Source organism: Oncorhynchus tshawytscha, linkage group LG26, assembly GCF_018296145.1.
Source record: "Oncorhynchus tshawytscha isolate Ot180627B linkage group LG26, Otsh_v2.0, whole genome shotgun sequence".
Lineage (NCBI taxonomy): Eukaryota > Metazoa > Chordata > Actinopteri > Salmoniformes > Salmonidae > Oncorhynchus > Oncorhynchus tshawytscha.
In genome coordinates this window covers 25948079-25966931 of record NC_056454.1, presented here as the reverse complement: position 1 = coordinate 25966931, position 18853 = coordinate 25948079, and the positions used below count along the sequence as shown (strand labels likewise).

General features: G+C 41.4%; 1 protein-coding gene across 1 annotated transcript; it reads left to right on the top strand.

Moving 5' to 3' along the window:
- The first annotated feature begins 81 nt into the window (after positions 1 to 81).
- Positions 82 to 18504, top strand: LOC112225431 (leucine-rich repeat-containing protein 58). Its single transcript, XM_024389398.2, has 4 exons — positions 82 to 665; positions 15839 to 15967; positions 16386 to 16663; positions 16804 to 18504. The coding sequence occupies exons 1-4, from the start codon at positions 88 to 90 to the stop codon at positions 16995 to 16997; spliced, it is 1179 nt and encodes a 392-aa protein (XP_024245166.2). The 5' UTR covers positions 82 to 87; the 3' UTR covers positions 16998 to 18504.
- Positions 18505 to 18853: the final 349 nt, after the last annotated feature.

Genomic DNA, 18853 nt, shown 5'->3' with positions numbered 1-18853 from the left:
CACTTTTTTCCTCCGTTTGCATCAGTTTCAACGGGGACTTTTACTTTGAAGGCAATTCCACTACTGTCGCTCACGGTAATGTTGTTCATGACACCCACATGCAACTCGGGCCATTGGCATTGGACTCCTCTCTTTATTTGGAGAACCACAAAGAGTGCAATCACCAGTTTGTCCACAATATTGAAGAGTAGCCTACGCTGCGAAATGGATTTGCATGAAGGAGCCGCACACGGACATGGTGAGGGTGTTTTAGACTTGTCGCGTCTGAATTTGAACACTTTGAGCTTGGTCGAGATCAGCGAGGAGCGAAAGATGGGCACCAAGCAATTGTATCTAAGCTTCAACCGACTGCCCTCGCTTCCCGGATCGGTTTGCATGTTCTCCAACCTCGAATTTCTTGACATTAGCAACAACGGACTATCGGTAATCTGTGAAGGCATTACTTGGTTAACGAAGCTCAGAACACTAATAGCCAAGAACAACCGTCTGGACGAATTCTCGCTTCCCAAGGAGTTCGGGTCTTTGCCGTTGGAGGTGTTGAATCTAAGTGGCAATAGGTTTGAGGAGATGCCAGCGCAGTTCCTAAAGTTGCAGCGGCTACAATCACTTTCCCTGGGGGGAAACAGACTCCAAAGTATTCCTGCAGAAATTGAGAATTTAACCAGGTATGTAGAGTACATAACGATGCCCGCGGCCTCACCAGCTGCTACCACAGTAATTAGCTTGTTGCAGTCACCAGTAATTACATCAAACTTTCATATAATTTGCAACAAACGGCCTGTCACAATGACCAGTTTAGGCGAACTGTAGTCAGTTTCCTGTACGAACAGCGAGTTCAGCCAATAGCGTTTAACTGCAGCCTGAAATCCTGGGTGTTCCAGCATGTGGGTATTCCAATTGGAACGTCCCCTCCATCCCATCCCATTGGTTCCTTTATAATCCCCCTACATTGGTTCCTTCATGAGCGCCGCATCCCCTCGAACATGACATCTTAATGCTTGTGACACTTTTCAATGTTGGTCAAAGGGAAATCAATATTATGAGGATTTTTTTTATGCCCCCGCCTCATGGAGTCGTTCTTGCTAACTAGCGGGAGCAACACCGGTAGACGGTGTCCCTCACTCCCGCTTGCCGAACACCTGCCTTCACCGTCATTGCGGAAAAACAGTGCCGGGTGGGGCGAAGGACGCTGTCTACCGGTCGTCCCCGCCTCCCGCTAGCACAGCAGGCGGGAGGCTGGGACGACACCATGTACTAGCTAACTATCTACCGTAGCTTGTTAGTGACACTGCATGCTAGCTTGCTAGTTAGCTTGCACACTATGTCGCTCCCCTGTACCGGAGAAAACCGTGCCCGACAGGCAGGGGCTAGGGACACTCCCCAGCTAGCAATGAGGAATCGGCCCGGAAGTGGCCCTTTTTCCGGGGGTCCGGAACTGATTGAATCGCCCCGGAATCAAAATGAATGATTGCCCAGAATCGGCGCAAGTACATCAGGCCCCAAACATATGGTGCTCTATCTTTATATCATGACAGTAAAATAAGCAAGGAGATAGACCAGATGCTTTTCAACTTTCTTTGGAGAAACTGTACCCATTACATTAGGAAAACTGTTGTAATGAACACTTATGAGAATGGCGGACTGAATTATCTTTACTACTTTACTACTTTAAATAATACTTTTAAGATCAATTGGATAAAACAATTCCTAAGAAGACCCACTTCTATCTGGAATTGTATTCCTCATCATGTCTTCTCTACTTTTGGTGGCCTTAACTTCATGTTGTTTTGCAATTATAATATTGACAAAGTTCCAGTGGCACTTTCTGCTTTTCATCGGCAGGTTTTCTTGTCACGGTCCTTAATTTATAAACACAATTTTTCTCCACACAGATATTATATATGGAATAATCGGGATATATTGTATAAAAATACCTCTTTGTTTTTAGAATATTGGTTCCGAAATAATATCCTATTGGTGAGCCAACTGGTAAATGCAGAGTGTCTTTTACTCATTTATAAACAATTCTTATCACTTTACAAGGTCCCTGTAACACCTAAAGATTTTGCAATTGTTTTAGATGCCATTCCCTCAGGTGTTGCTATGTTATTCAGGAACGTGTCAAGACCTGACCCTCAGAGCTTACCTTCTATTGACCCTGTTGACTCATCAATAGGAAAGATTTGTTTCTCTTTTGGTCCATTCAACAACAGAGCGATACAAACCTTGTTTCAGCAGGATGTCATGCCTTATTGGAATGGATTTATTGATAATATCTGTTGGAAAAAAGTTTGGATGTTGCCACACACATACCTACTTGTTAACAAAATTAAGGAAGTTTCTTTTAAAATTATTCATAAATATTATCCTGCCAACCACTATATGAAGAAGTTTAAGGTAAACATCAACTCAAATTGCTCCTTTTGTAATGACCACCCAGAAACAGTGTTGCATCTTTTTTGGCATTGTATGCATGTAAGAAAACTGGCAAGACATCAGTAGGTTTATAATTGAACACATTTATTTAGATTTTACACTATTGTGGAGAGATGTACTGTTTGGATTATTTATTTGCAATGGAAATAAGCTGAAACATTTTAATGTCATTCATTTCATTATTCTTTTGGCCAAATTTCATATACACAAATGTAAATTTGCAAACAGAAAACCACATTTTTGTACCCTACAAAAATAAATTGAACTGTGTTTTAAGACGGTTAAATGCTCTACTAACAAAAAAAGCTGTTAGAATTGTAAATATATGCATGTCCCTTAAGGTCCTTGTGTAATGTGATATTGTACCCCCTAGCTCGATTGTCTATTGTTTGTAATCTATGTATGCTTGTGTTCCCTCATGTGCTTTATGTATTGATTTGTTGTTAATAAAAAATTATATATATAAAATAATAAAACATCAGGCCGTTTCCGTCTACCGGAATTCAGCCTACTTTGCCGGCATCTTACCAGAATCGGCCCCAGAAGTGGCCCGATGCAAATCGAAATAAATGTATACAAAATTACCCAATTTAGTCATTTTAAATATTACTATTATACATTGTATACATACAAATTATACTCATCCGACACAAAATGTTTTTGACCGTGTCAGCGTGCATGCCCCTCGCTACAACTAGACAAGGACATCCCGGCACGGCTCTTGAATCAGCTTCTGTAGCACTGCAGTTTGCACTGCGATGCAGTGTCTTAGACCGCTGCGCCACTTGGGAGGCGCCATCCATAATGCTTTTAAATCGTATCAAAATACTACACAGGACTCTTTAAAGAATTTCAAACAATGAGAAAATATGTACAAATAAATAATGAAATGTTAATTCCATAAAGCAGCCAGTGTAATCTTCTGCCAGAGAGTAGCCCCAATCGGCCCGAGCCCCAAGTAATACATTTGGGCCCGATAACTCGAGCTCAATCCCCGCATCCTAGCCATAAGTAATACTGCTAAAGGCGGCCCAGACTCCGGCCACATGACGTTGGCCGAGTCTGGCTTTCAGTCGAGTGTCCCGACTCTCAGCCGGAATCAGCCCAGATCCACTGTGCTAGCTGGGTCTACCGGTCACCCCCTCCTCCCGCTAGAACAGCAGGCGGGATGCTGGGGAAACGCCATGTGTTGGCTAGCTTGCGAGTTAGGATGCTAGCTAGCAAACATTTCTTCACCCGTCTCCAACCTGCTGTGTACCGGACTAGCTGGCTAAGCTAGCACACTGTGTCCTTAGCTCCCGCCTGCCGAACACCTGCTCTCGCCATCGTTAACAGAACTGCAGGAAAACAGTGCCTGACAGGCAGGGAAGAGGGACACTGTCTACCGGTGTGAGACTAGCTAGCTACCATTGTCACACCTGCCCCTTCTTCTGTGGGTTTTATCGCTGGCTGGCATCCAATGTTATTGTGCGTTAATGCCTTCTATTGTACTGGAGTACACCTACTGTACTGGAATCCCGCCTGTCCTAGCTTAAATTGACCAATAGAAGCATAAAGAGATGCAGGAATGCCCCGACTTGCAGGCCGCAATTGCACCCTTCTCAGTTCAGCGGGTACAGGATAGTTCAACTGCCAATGCTGTTGGGGGTTAGGCTTGTAAAGGCTGAACTGATGCCCTTACATCAGTGACTTGTCAGAGGCAGAGATGAGGGAGCAAGCTATACAACTACAACCACTGTGATTATTATTATTATTTGACCCTGTTGGTCGTCTATGAATGTTTGTACATCTTGGCCATGTTCTGTTTTAATCTCCAGCCGGCACAGCCTGAAGAGGACCAGCCACCGCTCAGAGCCTGGTTCCTCTCTAGGTTTCTTCCTAGGTTCCTGCCTTTCTAGGGAGTTTTTCCTAGCCACCGTGCTTCTACTTCTGCATTGCTTGCTGTTTGGGGTTTTAGGCTGGGTTTCTGTATAGCACTTTGTGACATCGGCTGATTGTAAAATGGGCTTTATAAATACATTTATTTGATACTATGCTGTCTTGTAGCCCACTACCATGGTAGCTTGCCTTTACAAACGTAATGCACTTATTTGATTGCCAGGATAATGGTTAAATGGATTTCAACAGATCCTCACTCCCTGAGCCTAAACTAAAGTGGACTTTATATCGAAACCTAACCTGTATGTTTTTCAGGAAATTTATACCATTACAACATCCAGCTAATCAGGCCTTTAGCAACCCTGACTGGTGTGTGAGATATCCAAGAATCGTATATGTTCTTGGGCAGGGGCATGACAGACTGCCATTGCCACACTCACAAAGTTATTCAGAGCAGGAAATGTGTGGTTCATATGGTGGGGTACACACTGCGCAGTATACATGTAAACAACCTTTTGGGATGACTAACTACTATTGATAAATGACACACACAAACACTCACTTGCACATGGTCAAGACACACACGTACGCATACACACTTGTACATAGTCATCACACACACACGAGCACGTAGAGAAATTCAAGCCTCGTGGTCAATATGTGAAGGATGCCAAGTTTGTATAAAGTGCAGGGGCAGTGTGTTCCAATGGTACTAAAAAACAAGGTCATCTGGAATAATTGTTTACAACTCTCCTTATATCATGTTTACACTGTGTAAGTGGTAGGTTAATATCAGCGAGAACAGTTTAGAATCCTCCTCAGGGGAGGTTCCTCAGTGAATTTCAAAAATAGTGAAACAAAGTTATTCTTTTTAGATAAAACTGTACTAAATATATTCCACCTTTGGGTACATTGACTTCAAGACAATCTAGGAGGCTCATAGTTCTCACCCCCTTGAATAGACTTACACAGTAATTATGACTATAGGTCGACCGATTAATTGGAATGGCCGATTAATTAGGGCCGATTTCAAGCTTTCATAACAATCGGAAATCGCTATTTTTGGCCGCCGATTTAAAAAAATTTTTTTTACATTTATTTTTATTTCCCCTTTTATTTAATCTTTAACTTCTTGGCAAGTCAGTTAAGAACACATTCTTATTTTCAATGATGGCCTAGAAACGGTGGGTTAACTGCCTCGTTCAGGGGCAGAACGACAGATTTTCACCTTGTCAGCTCGGGGGATCCAACTTGCAACCTTACAGTTAACTAGTCCAACGCAATAACGACCTGCCTCTCTCTCGTTGCACTCCACAAGGAGACTGCCTGTTACGCAAATGCAGTAAGCCAAGGTAAGTTGCTAGCTTGCATTAAACTTATCTTATAAAAAACAATCAATGATAATCACTAGTTAACTACACATGGTTGATATTACTAGATATTATCTAGCGTGTCCTGCATTGCATATAATCTGACTAAGCATACAAGTATCTAAGTATCTGACTGAGCGGTGGTAGGCAGAAGCAGGCGCGTAAACATTCATTCAAACAGCACTCTCTTGCGTTTTGCCAGCACAAACTCATGTTAAAAGGAACCACCAGCTTTCATATGTTCTCATTTTCTGAGCAAGGAACTGAAACGTTAGCTTTCTTACATGGCACATATTTTACATGGAACATATTGCACTTTTACTTTCTTCTCCAACACTTTGTTTTTGCATTATTTAAACCAAATTGAACATGTTTCATTATTTACTTGAGGCTAAATTTATTTTATTGATGGATTCTATTAAGTTAAAATAAGTGTTCATTCAGTATTGTTGTAATTGTCATTATTTACAAATACATTAAATAACTAAAAAAAACGTCCGATTAATCGGTATCGGCTTTTTTGGTCCTCCAATAATCGGTATAGGTATCAGCGTTGAAAAATCATAGTTGGTCGACCTCTAATTATGACAACTTCCGGAGGACGTCCACCAACCTGAGTTCTTTCAGCATGAACTGACATTGTCCACTCAATCCAAGGATCAGATAATGAATCTAGTACTGAAAGCATAAGCTACAGCTAGCTGGCAATGCGTTGCATAACATGTGGTGAGTAGTTGACTCAAAGGGAGAGAAAGACAATAGTTTAACAAATAAATGTTTTTGGGGTGGGGGGTGGGGGGTTTTACTTTCACTTAGCTAGTTTAGCCTACTCAAACAACCGGCTCAAACAGAAAAAAATGCCATTTTAGCTAGCTGGCTATGGCTATCCAACACTGGAACTCTTCCAAGTCAAGGTAAGACTTTGGTTTTATTGACACAATAGTTCTAATAGCTATATTGACTATGGGGTGACAATGATGTAGGCATGTGTAGCGGTTAGTGTTCATGAAATGAAGGTTTGCCTGGTCACAGACCACTGATGTGTTGTGCACCGAAGTCCACAAGAGAAGGGAAAAGGTGTGAGACTGAGAGCGTGTAGATTCAGTTGAAGTCGGACGCTTACATACACCTTAGCCAAATCCATTTAAACGCAGTTTTTCACAATTCTTGATATTTAATCATAGTAAAAAATCCCTGTCTTAGGTCAGTTTAGGACCACCACTTTATTTTAGGAATGTGAAATGTCAGAATAATAGTAGAGAGAATAATTTATTTCAGCTTTTATTTCTTTCATCACATTCCCAGTGGGTCAGAAGTTTACATACACTCAATTAGTATTTGGTAGCATTGCCTTTAAATTGTTTAACTTGGGTCAAAAGTTGGGTGAATTTTGGCCCATTCCTCCTGACAGAGGTGGTGTAACTGAGTCAGGTTTGTAGGCCTCCTTGCTCGCACATGCTTTTTCAGTTCTGTCCAAAAGAAATCTATAGGATTGAGGTCAGGGCTTTGTGATGGCCACTCCAATACCTTGACCTTGCTGTCCTTAAGCCATTTTGACTCACCACTTTGGAAGTATGCTTGGGGTCATTGTCCATTTGGAAGACCCATGGTGATGGTGTTCTTTGGCTTGCAAGCCTCCCTCTTTTTTCTCCAAACATAACAATGGTCACTGGCCAAACAGTTCTATTTTTGTTTCATCAGACCAGAGGACATTTCTCCAAAAAGGGCGATCTTTGTCCCCATGTGCAGTAGTGTGCAGTAGCAAACCGTAGTCTGGCTTTTTTTATGGATGTTTTGGAGCAGTGGCTTCTTCCTTGCTGAGCGGCCTTTCAGGTTATGTCGATATAGGACTCGTTTTTACTGTGGATATAGATACTTTTGTACCCGTTTCCTCCAGCATTTTCACAAGGTCCTTTGCTGTTCTGGGATTGATTTGCACTTTTCGCACCAAAGTATGTTCATCTCTAGGAGACAGAACGCCTCCTTCCTGAGCGGTATGACGGCTGCGTGGTCCCGTGGTGTTTACTTGCGTACTATTGTTTGTACAGATGAACGTTGTACCTTCAGGCATCTGGAAATTGCTCCCAAGGATGTCAAATTAGTGTATTTAAACTTCTGACCCACTGGAATTGTGATACTGTAAAATACTGTAAACAAACAATTGTTGGAAAAATTACTTGTCATGCACAAAGTAGATGTCCTAACCCACTTGCCAAAATATAGTTTGTTAACAAGAAATTTGTGGAGAGGTTGAAAAACGAGTTTTAATGACTCCAACCTAAGTGTATGTAAACTTCCAACTTCAACTGTATTTGCAAGAAGGAATTAACGTGATCATGCTGTTTTTATGTGGCTGCTATGAAAGCAAACTGTGTTTGCGTGCGGTCAGGGGTGTATTCATTCCTCTGTGTTCAAAAACGTTCCTTAAACGGAAACAAATGGGACGAAACGGGGATTAACATACCTGAATTGGTATGTAGAAACTCTTAATTTGCAACTGCACTAATGATTAAACCCTAGAGGCAGGCTCCCGAAGGGCGCAGTGGTCTAAGGCACTGGTCTCAGTGCTATAGGCATCACTACAGACACCCTGGTTCGAATCCAGGCTTTATCACAACAGGCCGTGATTGGGAGTCCCATTGGGCTGCGCACATTTGGCCCAGCATTGGCTGGTGTAGGCTGTCATTTTTAAATAAGAATTTGTTCAACTGACTTGCCTAGTTAAATAAGGGTTATATTTTTATATATATATTTTTTTGGTCAGCTAGATGCAGGCAAGTGTATGCGAGGCAGTATTGAATGTATCAGTGTCTGTCACCTTGATTACAAAAAAATTGCTTGACTGGTGCACCTACATTATAAACTTTAATTCATAGGCTAAATTGTAGCAACCTCATGATGGGTACAGGGAAAATTTGAGTGTTGTGTCGTAACCTAAACTATTCAATGTTACATTGAGCTGGGTGAAATGGAATATGAATGACAGTCAGCCAGCATGCTGTAATAGAAATACCTTAATGTCATGCTCCATCATCTTAAACGGCACCGACCGCCACTGATCTGACTATATAGTTACTATCATAAAAGAGAGAACTCATAAAGTCACAAAGATCAGTGAGTGCAACCGAGATGTGGGTCATGCGGTTAAACAGTAGCCCATTTATATACCAAAGATAAATGTGTAAATACTTTTGACTTCATCTGGAACAGACCCACATTGGCTTTAATAGTTGTTGTTCCACCCATTCTGTGCCATTTGAGGTGAGTAACTTGAGGGGGGGGGTTTGATTTCACCTCATTTTAACATTCTCTCATATGCGAAATTTAAGTAACAGGGGTTGATGATTTAATCTTCAATCAGCTATAAAACCCCTTGTGACAGGGAAGCTTGTTGTGTGCAACAGCAGGGGACATTTTTAATGCAAGCTTCATTTGAATTATTATTTTTTAGTAATTGTTAACATTTCTATGGGTAACAGGGTTGATGTTATGCTCGTTTTCCACCACAAAACAGCAAAAAAAAGTAGAACCAGCTCACCTGCTTTTGACAATTAATGTTCAATGTTTCTTTAAAAAAATTTTTTTAAATCATAGTTGAACCATATTAAAGTGAGATATTTTAGTTTTTCTCACAAAATAAATGTTCTTCAGAAATTACTTTTGGCAAATTCCACGTTTTTCACTTTAAAATGTATTTCAAACAAAAACCAATGATTACAAACATTTTATAGAAATGCATGGTAACAGAACTATGGTTTGTGTTTGTTCTGACATTCTGTTACCAAAATTTGCATCTGCACTGTTCTTCAACAAAATGACTAGGAATTATTATTATTATAACTAGGGATCCTCTAGGTTTTTGCCTGTGTTTAGCTCCCAATCTATTTTTTTTAAATCGTAAACTCCCCAGTCTTAAACTATTACAAGCATACCCATAACATGATGCCCCTATTCTTGAAAATATGGAGAGTGGTACTCAGTAATGTTTGGGGCAAATCCAATGCAACACAACACTTTGTATTCAGGACAAAAAGGTAATTGCTTTGCTACATTCTTTGCAGTATTACTTTAGTGCCCTGTTGCAAACATGATGCATGATTTGGAATATTTGTATTCTGTACGGGCTTCTTTTTCCTCTGTCAATTAGGTTAGTATTGTGGAGTAACTACAATGTTGTTAAAAACCTCTTAAGGATCGGACCCTTTTTTCCCCCAATTTTCGCCTAAAATGAAAAGTAAATCTAACTGCCTGTAGCTCAGGACTTGAAGCAAGGATATGTATATTCTTGATACCATTTGAAAGGAAACACTTTGAAGTGTGTGGAAATGTGAAATGAATGTATGTGTATATATCTATAGTTTTTTAAATATATATATCTCTATAAGGAAGCACGATATAGATATCGGAATCGGCTGACATTAGCTAAAACTCCCAACATCGGTATCGGCCTGATGTTTGTCTAGTTTAACGCCGATGTGAAGAAACTATGTCAAAGCTGACATGGATTCCTATATGACACTAAACATGCAACATGGCATTCCTAACCCACAATGTTTTTTGATTTTATTTGTATATTTTACCTTTTATTTAACTAGGCAAGTCGGTTAAGAACAAATTCTTATTTTCAATGACGGCCTCGGAACAGTGATTTATCTGCCTTTTTCAGGGGCAGTACAACACATTTTTACCTCGTCAGCTTGGGGATTCAATCTTGCAACCTTTCGGTTACTAGTCCAACACACTAACCACTAGGCTACCTACAGTCTGCTATGTAGATCAAGCAGTCATATGAAAGAGTAAGAACATTTCAGCGAGACAACTCGAAGGTGAAATCCATTAACGCCAAGATAATGGAAATCATTGCCTTTGACCATCAACCGTTCTCTGTCGTGGGTGATGTTGGCTTTCGCAAATGGTCGAGCACCGGTACACACTAACGTTACCAAGTGCGCTATTCTTCAGATGTTGCCCTGCCGGAGTTACAGTAATAGCATCACTGCTATTAGCGTCACAACATACTGTGGAACGCCGTTTGAGTCTTTGCGTGTCATAAAAGATGCACATCAAATAACACTATTTGACCGTCAAAGTACACAGTTCTATTATAGAATACTGTGTGTTCTGAATTTGCACGTGCAAGCCAAGCACCACCACTACTATCAGTAGCACTGTCAAAGCTGTACAAAAAGTCAGCAAACACCAGCCACTAACGATGTGTTTACAATATCGCGTTGGTAATTGGTAACAAAGTATCTCTTTGAAAGTGATGCAGAAGGTTACCATTGGTGGAATCATGCCATATTTAGACTAGATAATGTTAAATGAGTGGAATGTGAAGCAATGAAGTTGGCTATCAGTCTAATCGGTGACACCCACAGAACACAACTGAAGAGTTTACACAAATATTAGCGTTGTAGCTCTCATCGCAGACTGTGTGAAATCACCTCCCCAGTCAGCCTATTGTGTTTATTGACATTCATATTGTACTGTACAGCTTTACCTAAAGGATTGGGGATCAATGAAATAGGGTAATAGTCTACTCAATACCCAATATATTTTTTTCCTATTGTTCTCCTCAGTTATCAGACTCCAAAACATTCACACAGTATTGTTTTTCCTCGGGAATAGTGTTCAATACATATAGGCTGACGATAAATGTGTCTCAATTCAGTTGTTTCAGAGTCTCACAATAAGAGCTACGATGCTAATGTTCTCTGAGTGTCACTGAGTAGACTGATACCCCATGTCATTGAGCCACAATCCGTAAGTAAGGCTGTACAGTAAAATAATTATGCCCCCAATGCAATTCTAAGGTATAATACATCCAGTGTGATTTCAACAGATGTTTTTGTCGAATTAACAAATTGTCTCTATATAACATTCCAACCTCGTTTAGCAGTATCTATTCAATTATGGCATAATTATATTATTTGTATTCATTTGCATCACTGTCAATGACATTTTATTTTGAAGGCTAACTGCAAAGTCCACTAACAGAAATGGAATAACGTGTCCCTGAACAAAGGGGAGGTCAAAATCTAAAATAACTGGTGTGGCCACCAGCTGCATTAAGTACTGCAGTGCATCTCCTCCTCATGGACTGCATCAGATTTGCCAGTTCTTGCTCTGAGCTGTTTAAAAAAATTCATTAACCTTTATTTAACTAGGCAAGTCAGTTAAGAACAAATTCTTAATTTCAATGATGGCCTAGGAACAGTGGGTTAACTGCCTTGTTCAGGGGCAGAACAACATTTAACCTGTTACCCCACTTTTCCACCAAGGCACCTGCAAGTTCCCGGACATTCCTGGGGGGGAAGAGCCCTAGCCCTCGCCCTCCGATCCAAAATGTCCCAGACATGCTCAATGGGATTGAGATCCGGGCTCTTCGCTGGCCATGGCAGAACACTGACATTCCTGTCTTGCAGGAAATCGCGCACAGAATGAGCAGTATTGTCATGCTGGAGGGTCATGTCAGGATGAGCCTGCAGGAAGGGTACCACATGAGGGAGGAGGATGTCTTCCCTCTATGCACAGTGTTGAGATTGCCTGCAATGACAACAAGCTCAGTCCGAAGATTGTGACACACCTCCCCAGACGGACCCTCCACTGTTGCGGACAGTTTGAGCACTGATGGAGGGATTGTGCATTCCTGGTATGACTCGGGCAGTTGTTTTTGCCATCTTGTACCTGTCCCGCAGGTGTGATGTTTGAATGTACCGATCCTGTACAGGTGTTACACGTGGTCTGCCACTGCGAGGATGATCAGCTGTCCGTCCCGTCTCCCTGTAGCGCTGTCTTAGGCGTCTCACAGTACGGACATTGCAATTTATTGGCCACATCTGCAGTCCTCATTCCTCCTTGCAGCATGCCTAAGGCACGTTTACGCAGGGACCCTGGGCATATTTTTGTTGTGTGTTTTTCAGAGTCAGTAGAAAGGTCTCTTTCGTGTCCTAAGTTTTCATAACTGTGACCTTAGTTGCCTACCGTCTGTAATCTGTTAGTGTCTTAAGGACTGTTCTACAGGTGCATGTTCATTCATTGTTTATGGTTCATGAACCATAAAGCATGGGAAACAGTGTTTAAACCCTTTACAATGAAGATCTGTGAAGTTATTTGGATTTTTACAAATTATTTTTGAAAGACAGGGTCTTGAAGAAGGGACTCGCTAGCTAACGACCACTACTGAGACAGATTATTGTTTTGCTATGTTTTTGGGGAAGAACATTTGTTTGCATCCATGAGCTAGTTAGCTTTTTTTAAGTCCAGAACTTTTGGTGCACGAGACAAATTTGCCGGCATCATAGCATACGTATCGATGAATCGTTGTGCATATGAAATTCGAGTGATAGTTATTACACTATGTAAAAAATAAATAATGAGGGAGTTAAATTGTGACGTGCAGTCATATTCAGGTCCTGATTGGTCAACAAGCTTATTTGACACGTCAAATAGTGTTATTAGACTTATATCTTTGTTGACACGCGGAGACCTAAACAGCGTTCCAAAGAAATCCTGGTTGAGAATGAAATGACTGAACACATAAACAACTTAACAGCAAGTAAGTGAAAGAAATAGGCGTGTGTGTGATTTTTATTTAACTAGGCAATTCTGTTAAGAACAAATTCTAATTTAAAATGGCGGACCAACCCCGGCCAAACCCGGACGACGCTGGGCCAATTGTGCACCGCCCTATGGGACTCCCAATCACGGCCGGATGTGATACAGCCTGGATTCAAACCAGAAACCGTAGTGACGCCTCTTGCACTGAGATGTAGTGCCTTAGACCGCTGTGTGTGTGTGTGTTAACTATTTAACTGTACTAGAATGCTTAAGAATGCAAAAATGTTCAATATCGGTATCGGGTTTTTTGGCAAGGAAAATATCGGTATCGGCCAAAAATGGCATATCGGTGGATCACTATATATAACACATTTAGATCTGGTAAAATAAAAATGTGTTTATTAATTTTTTTGTTCCATCATCTTTGAAATGCAAGTGAAAGACCGTAAAATAATTTTGCAGTTTAGGCGCAATTTATATTTTGGCCACTAGCTGATCCAGTGAAGCATTGCAGTACTGGACAATATTTTGTATCAAATCTGCCCAAATGTGCCAAATTCATACATTTTCAAGTACATAACTATAGAGAACATACAAGAAGTATATGGTAATACAAAATTTAAGTTTACACACTCCCAGGAATGTAATGCATGATGGATCATTAGCTTATACACTAACTTTCACACATCTACATGGCCGGGCAAGGTGGGTGTGGAGCCAGAGATCGCAGGGGTTGTAGAACCCAGTTCCCACATTTGAATATAAACGTTTATTTTATCAAACACAACTGCTACATTTTATCTCTGGGACCCTTAGGATGACAAATCAGAGCAAGTTTACTGAATGTTAGTGCATTATTTACTTTCAGAGGTGAATGTATCAAACCAGTTGCCGTGATTTTAAATGTTTTTGTTGTGTATTCTCCTCAAACAATAGCATGTTATTTTTTTCATTGTAATAGCTACTGTAAATTAGACAGTTAACAATGAGCTAGCTAGTTTATATGGGATTAGCAACAATAGTGCAGTTAGATTAACAATAATTTAACATTTCTGCCCATATAAGGCATGTTTATGTCCTGGAAAGTTTGCTGTTACTTACGTCATGCTAATCACATTAGCACAAGTTAGCTCAACCATCCCAATAGCGCAAAGCCAGAGTAAAATTCAAAGATAGGGTTACAGTGAGTGACTGACAGTAACCCTGTCTTGTAAACATACTAACCAACACAAACTACATGTAAAGAGAGCCTCTCACCGACAACTTCAGAGCAGCTGAACATATACACTGTCTCAGATCTACAGTCATGAATGATGGAGGTTGTATGGGACTAGGCCTCTGTGTGTGTTAGTGGTGTAACTGTAGAGTGAGTTGTTGAGATGGCCCTGAATGGCTTCTTTAGACCCTCGGGGACAGAGGGCCTGGCTCAGGGCTCAGGCCCCAAGGACACATAATGGTCTCTCCCAGTCTCTGCTGTGTCATCAGTTCCACAGGCAGACCAGACCATGGGGCAGATGGGCTGACTGCTCACTTTTAGTGTCAGGCCATTACATCTCCCTTTCACTCCCTGTCTCTCTGTCCCTGCTGCTCACTCTGTTCTTCTCTCTATTTCCCCAGTGTTCCTCTGTCTTTTCACTTTTTCATCTGTTCAGAGGGAATGGGATAAAGCAGAATGCTTGTGTATGTGTATATTTCCATTGGTGATTTGTGGGCATTGGACAATAGTAATCTTTTCCTCTTTGCCTCAGTCATCGGTTTTGTAAACTGAACAAAAATATAAACCCAACATGTAAAGTGTTGGTCCAATGTTTCATGATCTGAAATGAAAGATCACGAGTAACCACACCAGCCGAGGACCTTCACCTCCGGCTCCTTCACCTGCGAGACCACATTCCACGGGCCACAATCAACAGCCTGGTCAAGGATATGTGCCGTGCTTCATGTGGAAAATGGTGGTCACTCCAGATACTGACTGGTTTTCTGATCCACGCCCCAACAGTGTATATGACTATGCTGCTTAGAACTGTGTATTTAGCCTACACTGCATTTGATTTCTCCAAACCTAAATGCCAGTCTTCACTAGATCTAAACGTCTTTCTGAATAAAAAAGAATTGGGACTCTCTAGCAATGCCTCTCTACCTCTGCTGTCCCAAAGTCAGAGTAAACACGCACACACACGCAGGCAGGTAGGCTAAAAAGCTATCGAAATTCCAGCACCTCTTTGTCCATAGTGTGTCTCCTCTTTGAAACAGTTTGTTTAGCATTTCCACTGCTCCAGCCCATTCCTCATAGTCACATCTACACACACCTGTTATACTCCTTTTTACTATGGACCCGGCTGCTCAATCTTTGATGCCTTGCGCTCACTCTGGTAATGCATTGCTGTCACATACATTATCAATATCAACAAGTGGGAACCCCATTGTGGTACTGATGTGTCGACATGGCTAGTCATGTGTCCACTTGGAACTGTCAAGTATATAGTATGGTGTTTTTAAAGTCCTAAACCCCTTCAGGCATGCTTTACTTGTTACCGTAATGTTAATTACCACTCAATATGATGCTAAACATATTACACCTCTCTCTCTGTCAGTCTGGAGATGCTGTATTTGGGTGGTAACCTGATCACCTCTATTCCTCCTGAGCTAGCCAACCTGCCCTACCTCAGCTATCTGGTCCTGTGTGACAACCGCATACAAGGTGTACCCCCGCAGCTCACCAGGTAACCACAACACAATAATAACACAGCCTCAACCCCATCTAGAGCATACTGCCACAGCTCACGAGGTATCCACAACACAACCATAACACAGCCTCAACCCCATCTAGAGCATACTGCCACAGCTCACCAGGTAAGCACCTACACACCCATAATATAACCACATGAAACTGCAAGTAAGCATTTCATTAGGCAATGTATACCTTGCATATCCCTTACATACTAATACAACTACAACTCAATAATAATAATACTGCTAAGACGGTCATAACCCACCAGCACCACAGCTCAACTGGTTACTACAATACATCCATAGTGGACTACTACAACTTAATCATAACCTAACCACGGTCTAGATTTCTGTTCATAATAGTCAAAACGATAACCATGACCGTGTCAATCTCTCTCTCTCCCCCCTCAGGCTCCACTCCCTGCGCTCCCTGAGTCTCCATAACAACCTGCTGACCTACCTGCCCCGGGAGATCCTCAGCCTGGTGCGCCTGCAGGAGCTCAGTCTCCGTGGCAACCCCCTAGTGGTGCGCTTTGTCAAGGAGATGACCTACGACCCCCCATCACTGCTGGAGCTGGCGGGTCGTACCATCAAGAGCCGGAACGTTCCATACTCGTCCTGCGACATGCCCTCTCACCTGTTGCACTACCTAGACCTGGCCAGCAAGTGTCCCAATCCTAAGTGTGCCGGTATGTCTACTACACATTCATTTCTCATTGGACTGTGTGTCTGTATTTCTTTTTTTGCTTGTCTGTATACAGTTGATTATGTATATGTGTCGATTTATTTAAGTGGGCTTGTTCTGTCTGTTTCTCCGCTCTCTCACCAGGCGTGTACTTTGACTCGTGCGTGCGTCACATCAAGTTTGTGGACTTCTGTGGGAAGTACCGGCTGCCCCTCATGCACTACCTGTGCTCCCCAGAGTGCACTTCACCCTGCAGCTCCAACCCCCAGAGCGACGCAGAGTCAGAGGATGAGATCAGCGTGCCCGCCTACCGCCTGCAGAGGGTGCTGCTGGGATAGCAGGAAGTGGAAGGGCCTCCAGTCCTAACCATATCAATAGCCTCAGAACCCGTCTTTCTCTCTGTGACTGGACGGTACTGTAGGGATGAAATCTGACCCCTCTGGTCTCGTGTGTGTTTGATGCAAGACGCTAGATGCACAAAGACATACCCTCACACACAAACACACTCACATGTGAGAGATATCCGGTTGTCAATGTGGACCTAAACCAGGACAAATGTCTTTAGGTGGGTATGTCCCTGGAACCCATTGACTCTGTCACTTTAGACCATCTAAAACTGGGGGACAAATGATGGGAGGGATCTTACCTCTATTTCTCAGTAACACTACAGATCACTGATGCCTTCACACTTTGAGCAGTGCCTTTTAACAGATGAAGCATTTCACTCCATTCCTGATGGTTTCATGGGTAAACATAGGAGGGCAGTAGAAACCATAACTTTGCCAACTCGCTATGTGAGCTATTGAAAGGTTTTTAATGATTTTAGAACACTATCACACCATTCCTTAGAGTCAGGTTATGAACAATTTAAGATTTCTAATTGCCTGAAAACAGGAAGTGTGTGCCCCGGTTCTTTGTAAAAGCTTTGTTTTTCTCTCACACACAGGAAGTCGATCTAGGCCAGGCAGAGTGTGAATGGACTCCTGAAAGGAGAAAATCAAACGTATCTGACAAGATGCAATGAATGTTTGTATTTCCAGCTCTTGGTTTTCTCTAAATTTGACAGATATAGATATATGTATTAACACTTTGTATGTGGGAACATTTAGACAACTTCTCCAGAAGGTACATGTTTAAGGTTACCGGAAGAATAATACAGTAGCTGGCCTTTCAATAATGCTGGTCTATTGTTACATTCAAAAGCACTTCTACATGATACTGTATGTGTATATGCTTTATTGAAGAGAGAAGGAATTCTAGAAAGAAAACAAAGTGAGAAAAGAACAAAACAAACATTTTTCTTGTACCCTGAAATATGTAACAATTCACTTTTTTACATTTTCTATTTATGATCCATTAAAACTTTACTTGACACCTAGTGTCATAACATGTTATGAAACATTCATAACAGCTGACATAACCTGTCGTAACACTGTCATGACACATATTTAGATCTCTTGTGACATATTGCGTTATTTTATTGCTGGTTATGACCCCTACATAAAACCTACCACAAAAGGCAAAACATCCATTACACCATAACCTACATCAACTGTATTTTTATGTTTATATAACATTTTCTGAAATGTACCCTATTAAATTATCATTGTAATTGTGCACACATTGATGTCAGACATGCAGCTACCACAGCTGACTGGGATCAGATTTCAGGAGCAGGGCTGATGACTAACATAGGCCTATCATGTACATGCCCTTATCTGGCATATATGATACTGATGGTCATAATGCTTCTTGACAGTGTCGAAGTGTATTTTCTTAGTCCAAGTAAAGTGGCATAGGATGGTCATAGTGCTTCTTGACAGTGTCGAAGTGTATTTTCTTAGTCCAAGTAAAGTGACATAGGATGGTCATAGTGCTTCTTGACAGTGTCGAAGTGTATTTTCTTAGTCCAAGTAAAGTGACATAGGATGGTCATAATGCTTCTTGACAGTATCGAAGTGTATTTTCTTAGTCCAAGTAAAGTGACATAGGATGGTCATAATGCTTCTTGACAGTGTCGAAGTGTATTTTCTTAGTCCAAGTAAAGTGACATAGGATGGTCATAGTGCTTCTTGACAGTGTCGAAGTGTATTTTCTTAGTCCAAGTAAAGTGACATAGGATGGTCATAATGCTTCTTGACAGTCATAAAGTGTATTTTCTACATGTTTTTTTATGATAGGGGGGAAACATGAA

What these genes read in the sequence shown, in the direction of transcription:
- LOC112225431 (XM_024389398.2), top strand. Translation starts at nt 88, where the DNA reads ATGACACCCACATGCAACTCGGGCCATTGGCATTGGACTCCTCTCTTT. An exon ending in GAAATTGAGAATTTAACCAG is followed by an intron (nt 666 to 15,838) that starts GTATGTAGAGTA and finishes TCTCTCTGTCAG; the next exon opens with TCTGGAGATGCTGTATTTGG. An exon ending in TCCCAATCCTAAGTGTGCCG is followed by an intron (nt 16,664 to 16,803) that starts GTATGTCTACTA and finishes CTCTCTCACCAG; the next exon opens with GCGTGTACTTTGACTCGTGC.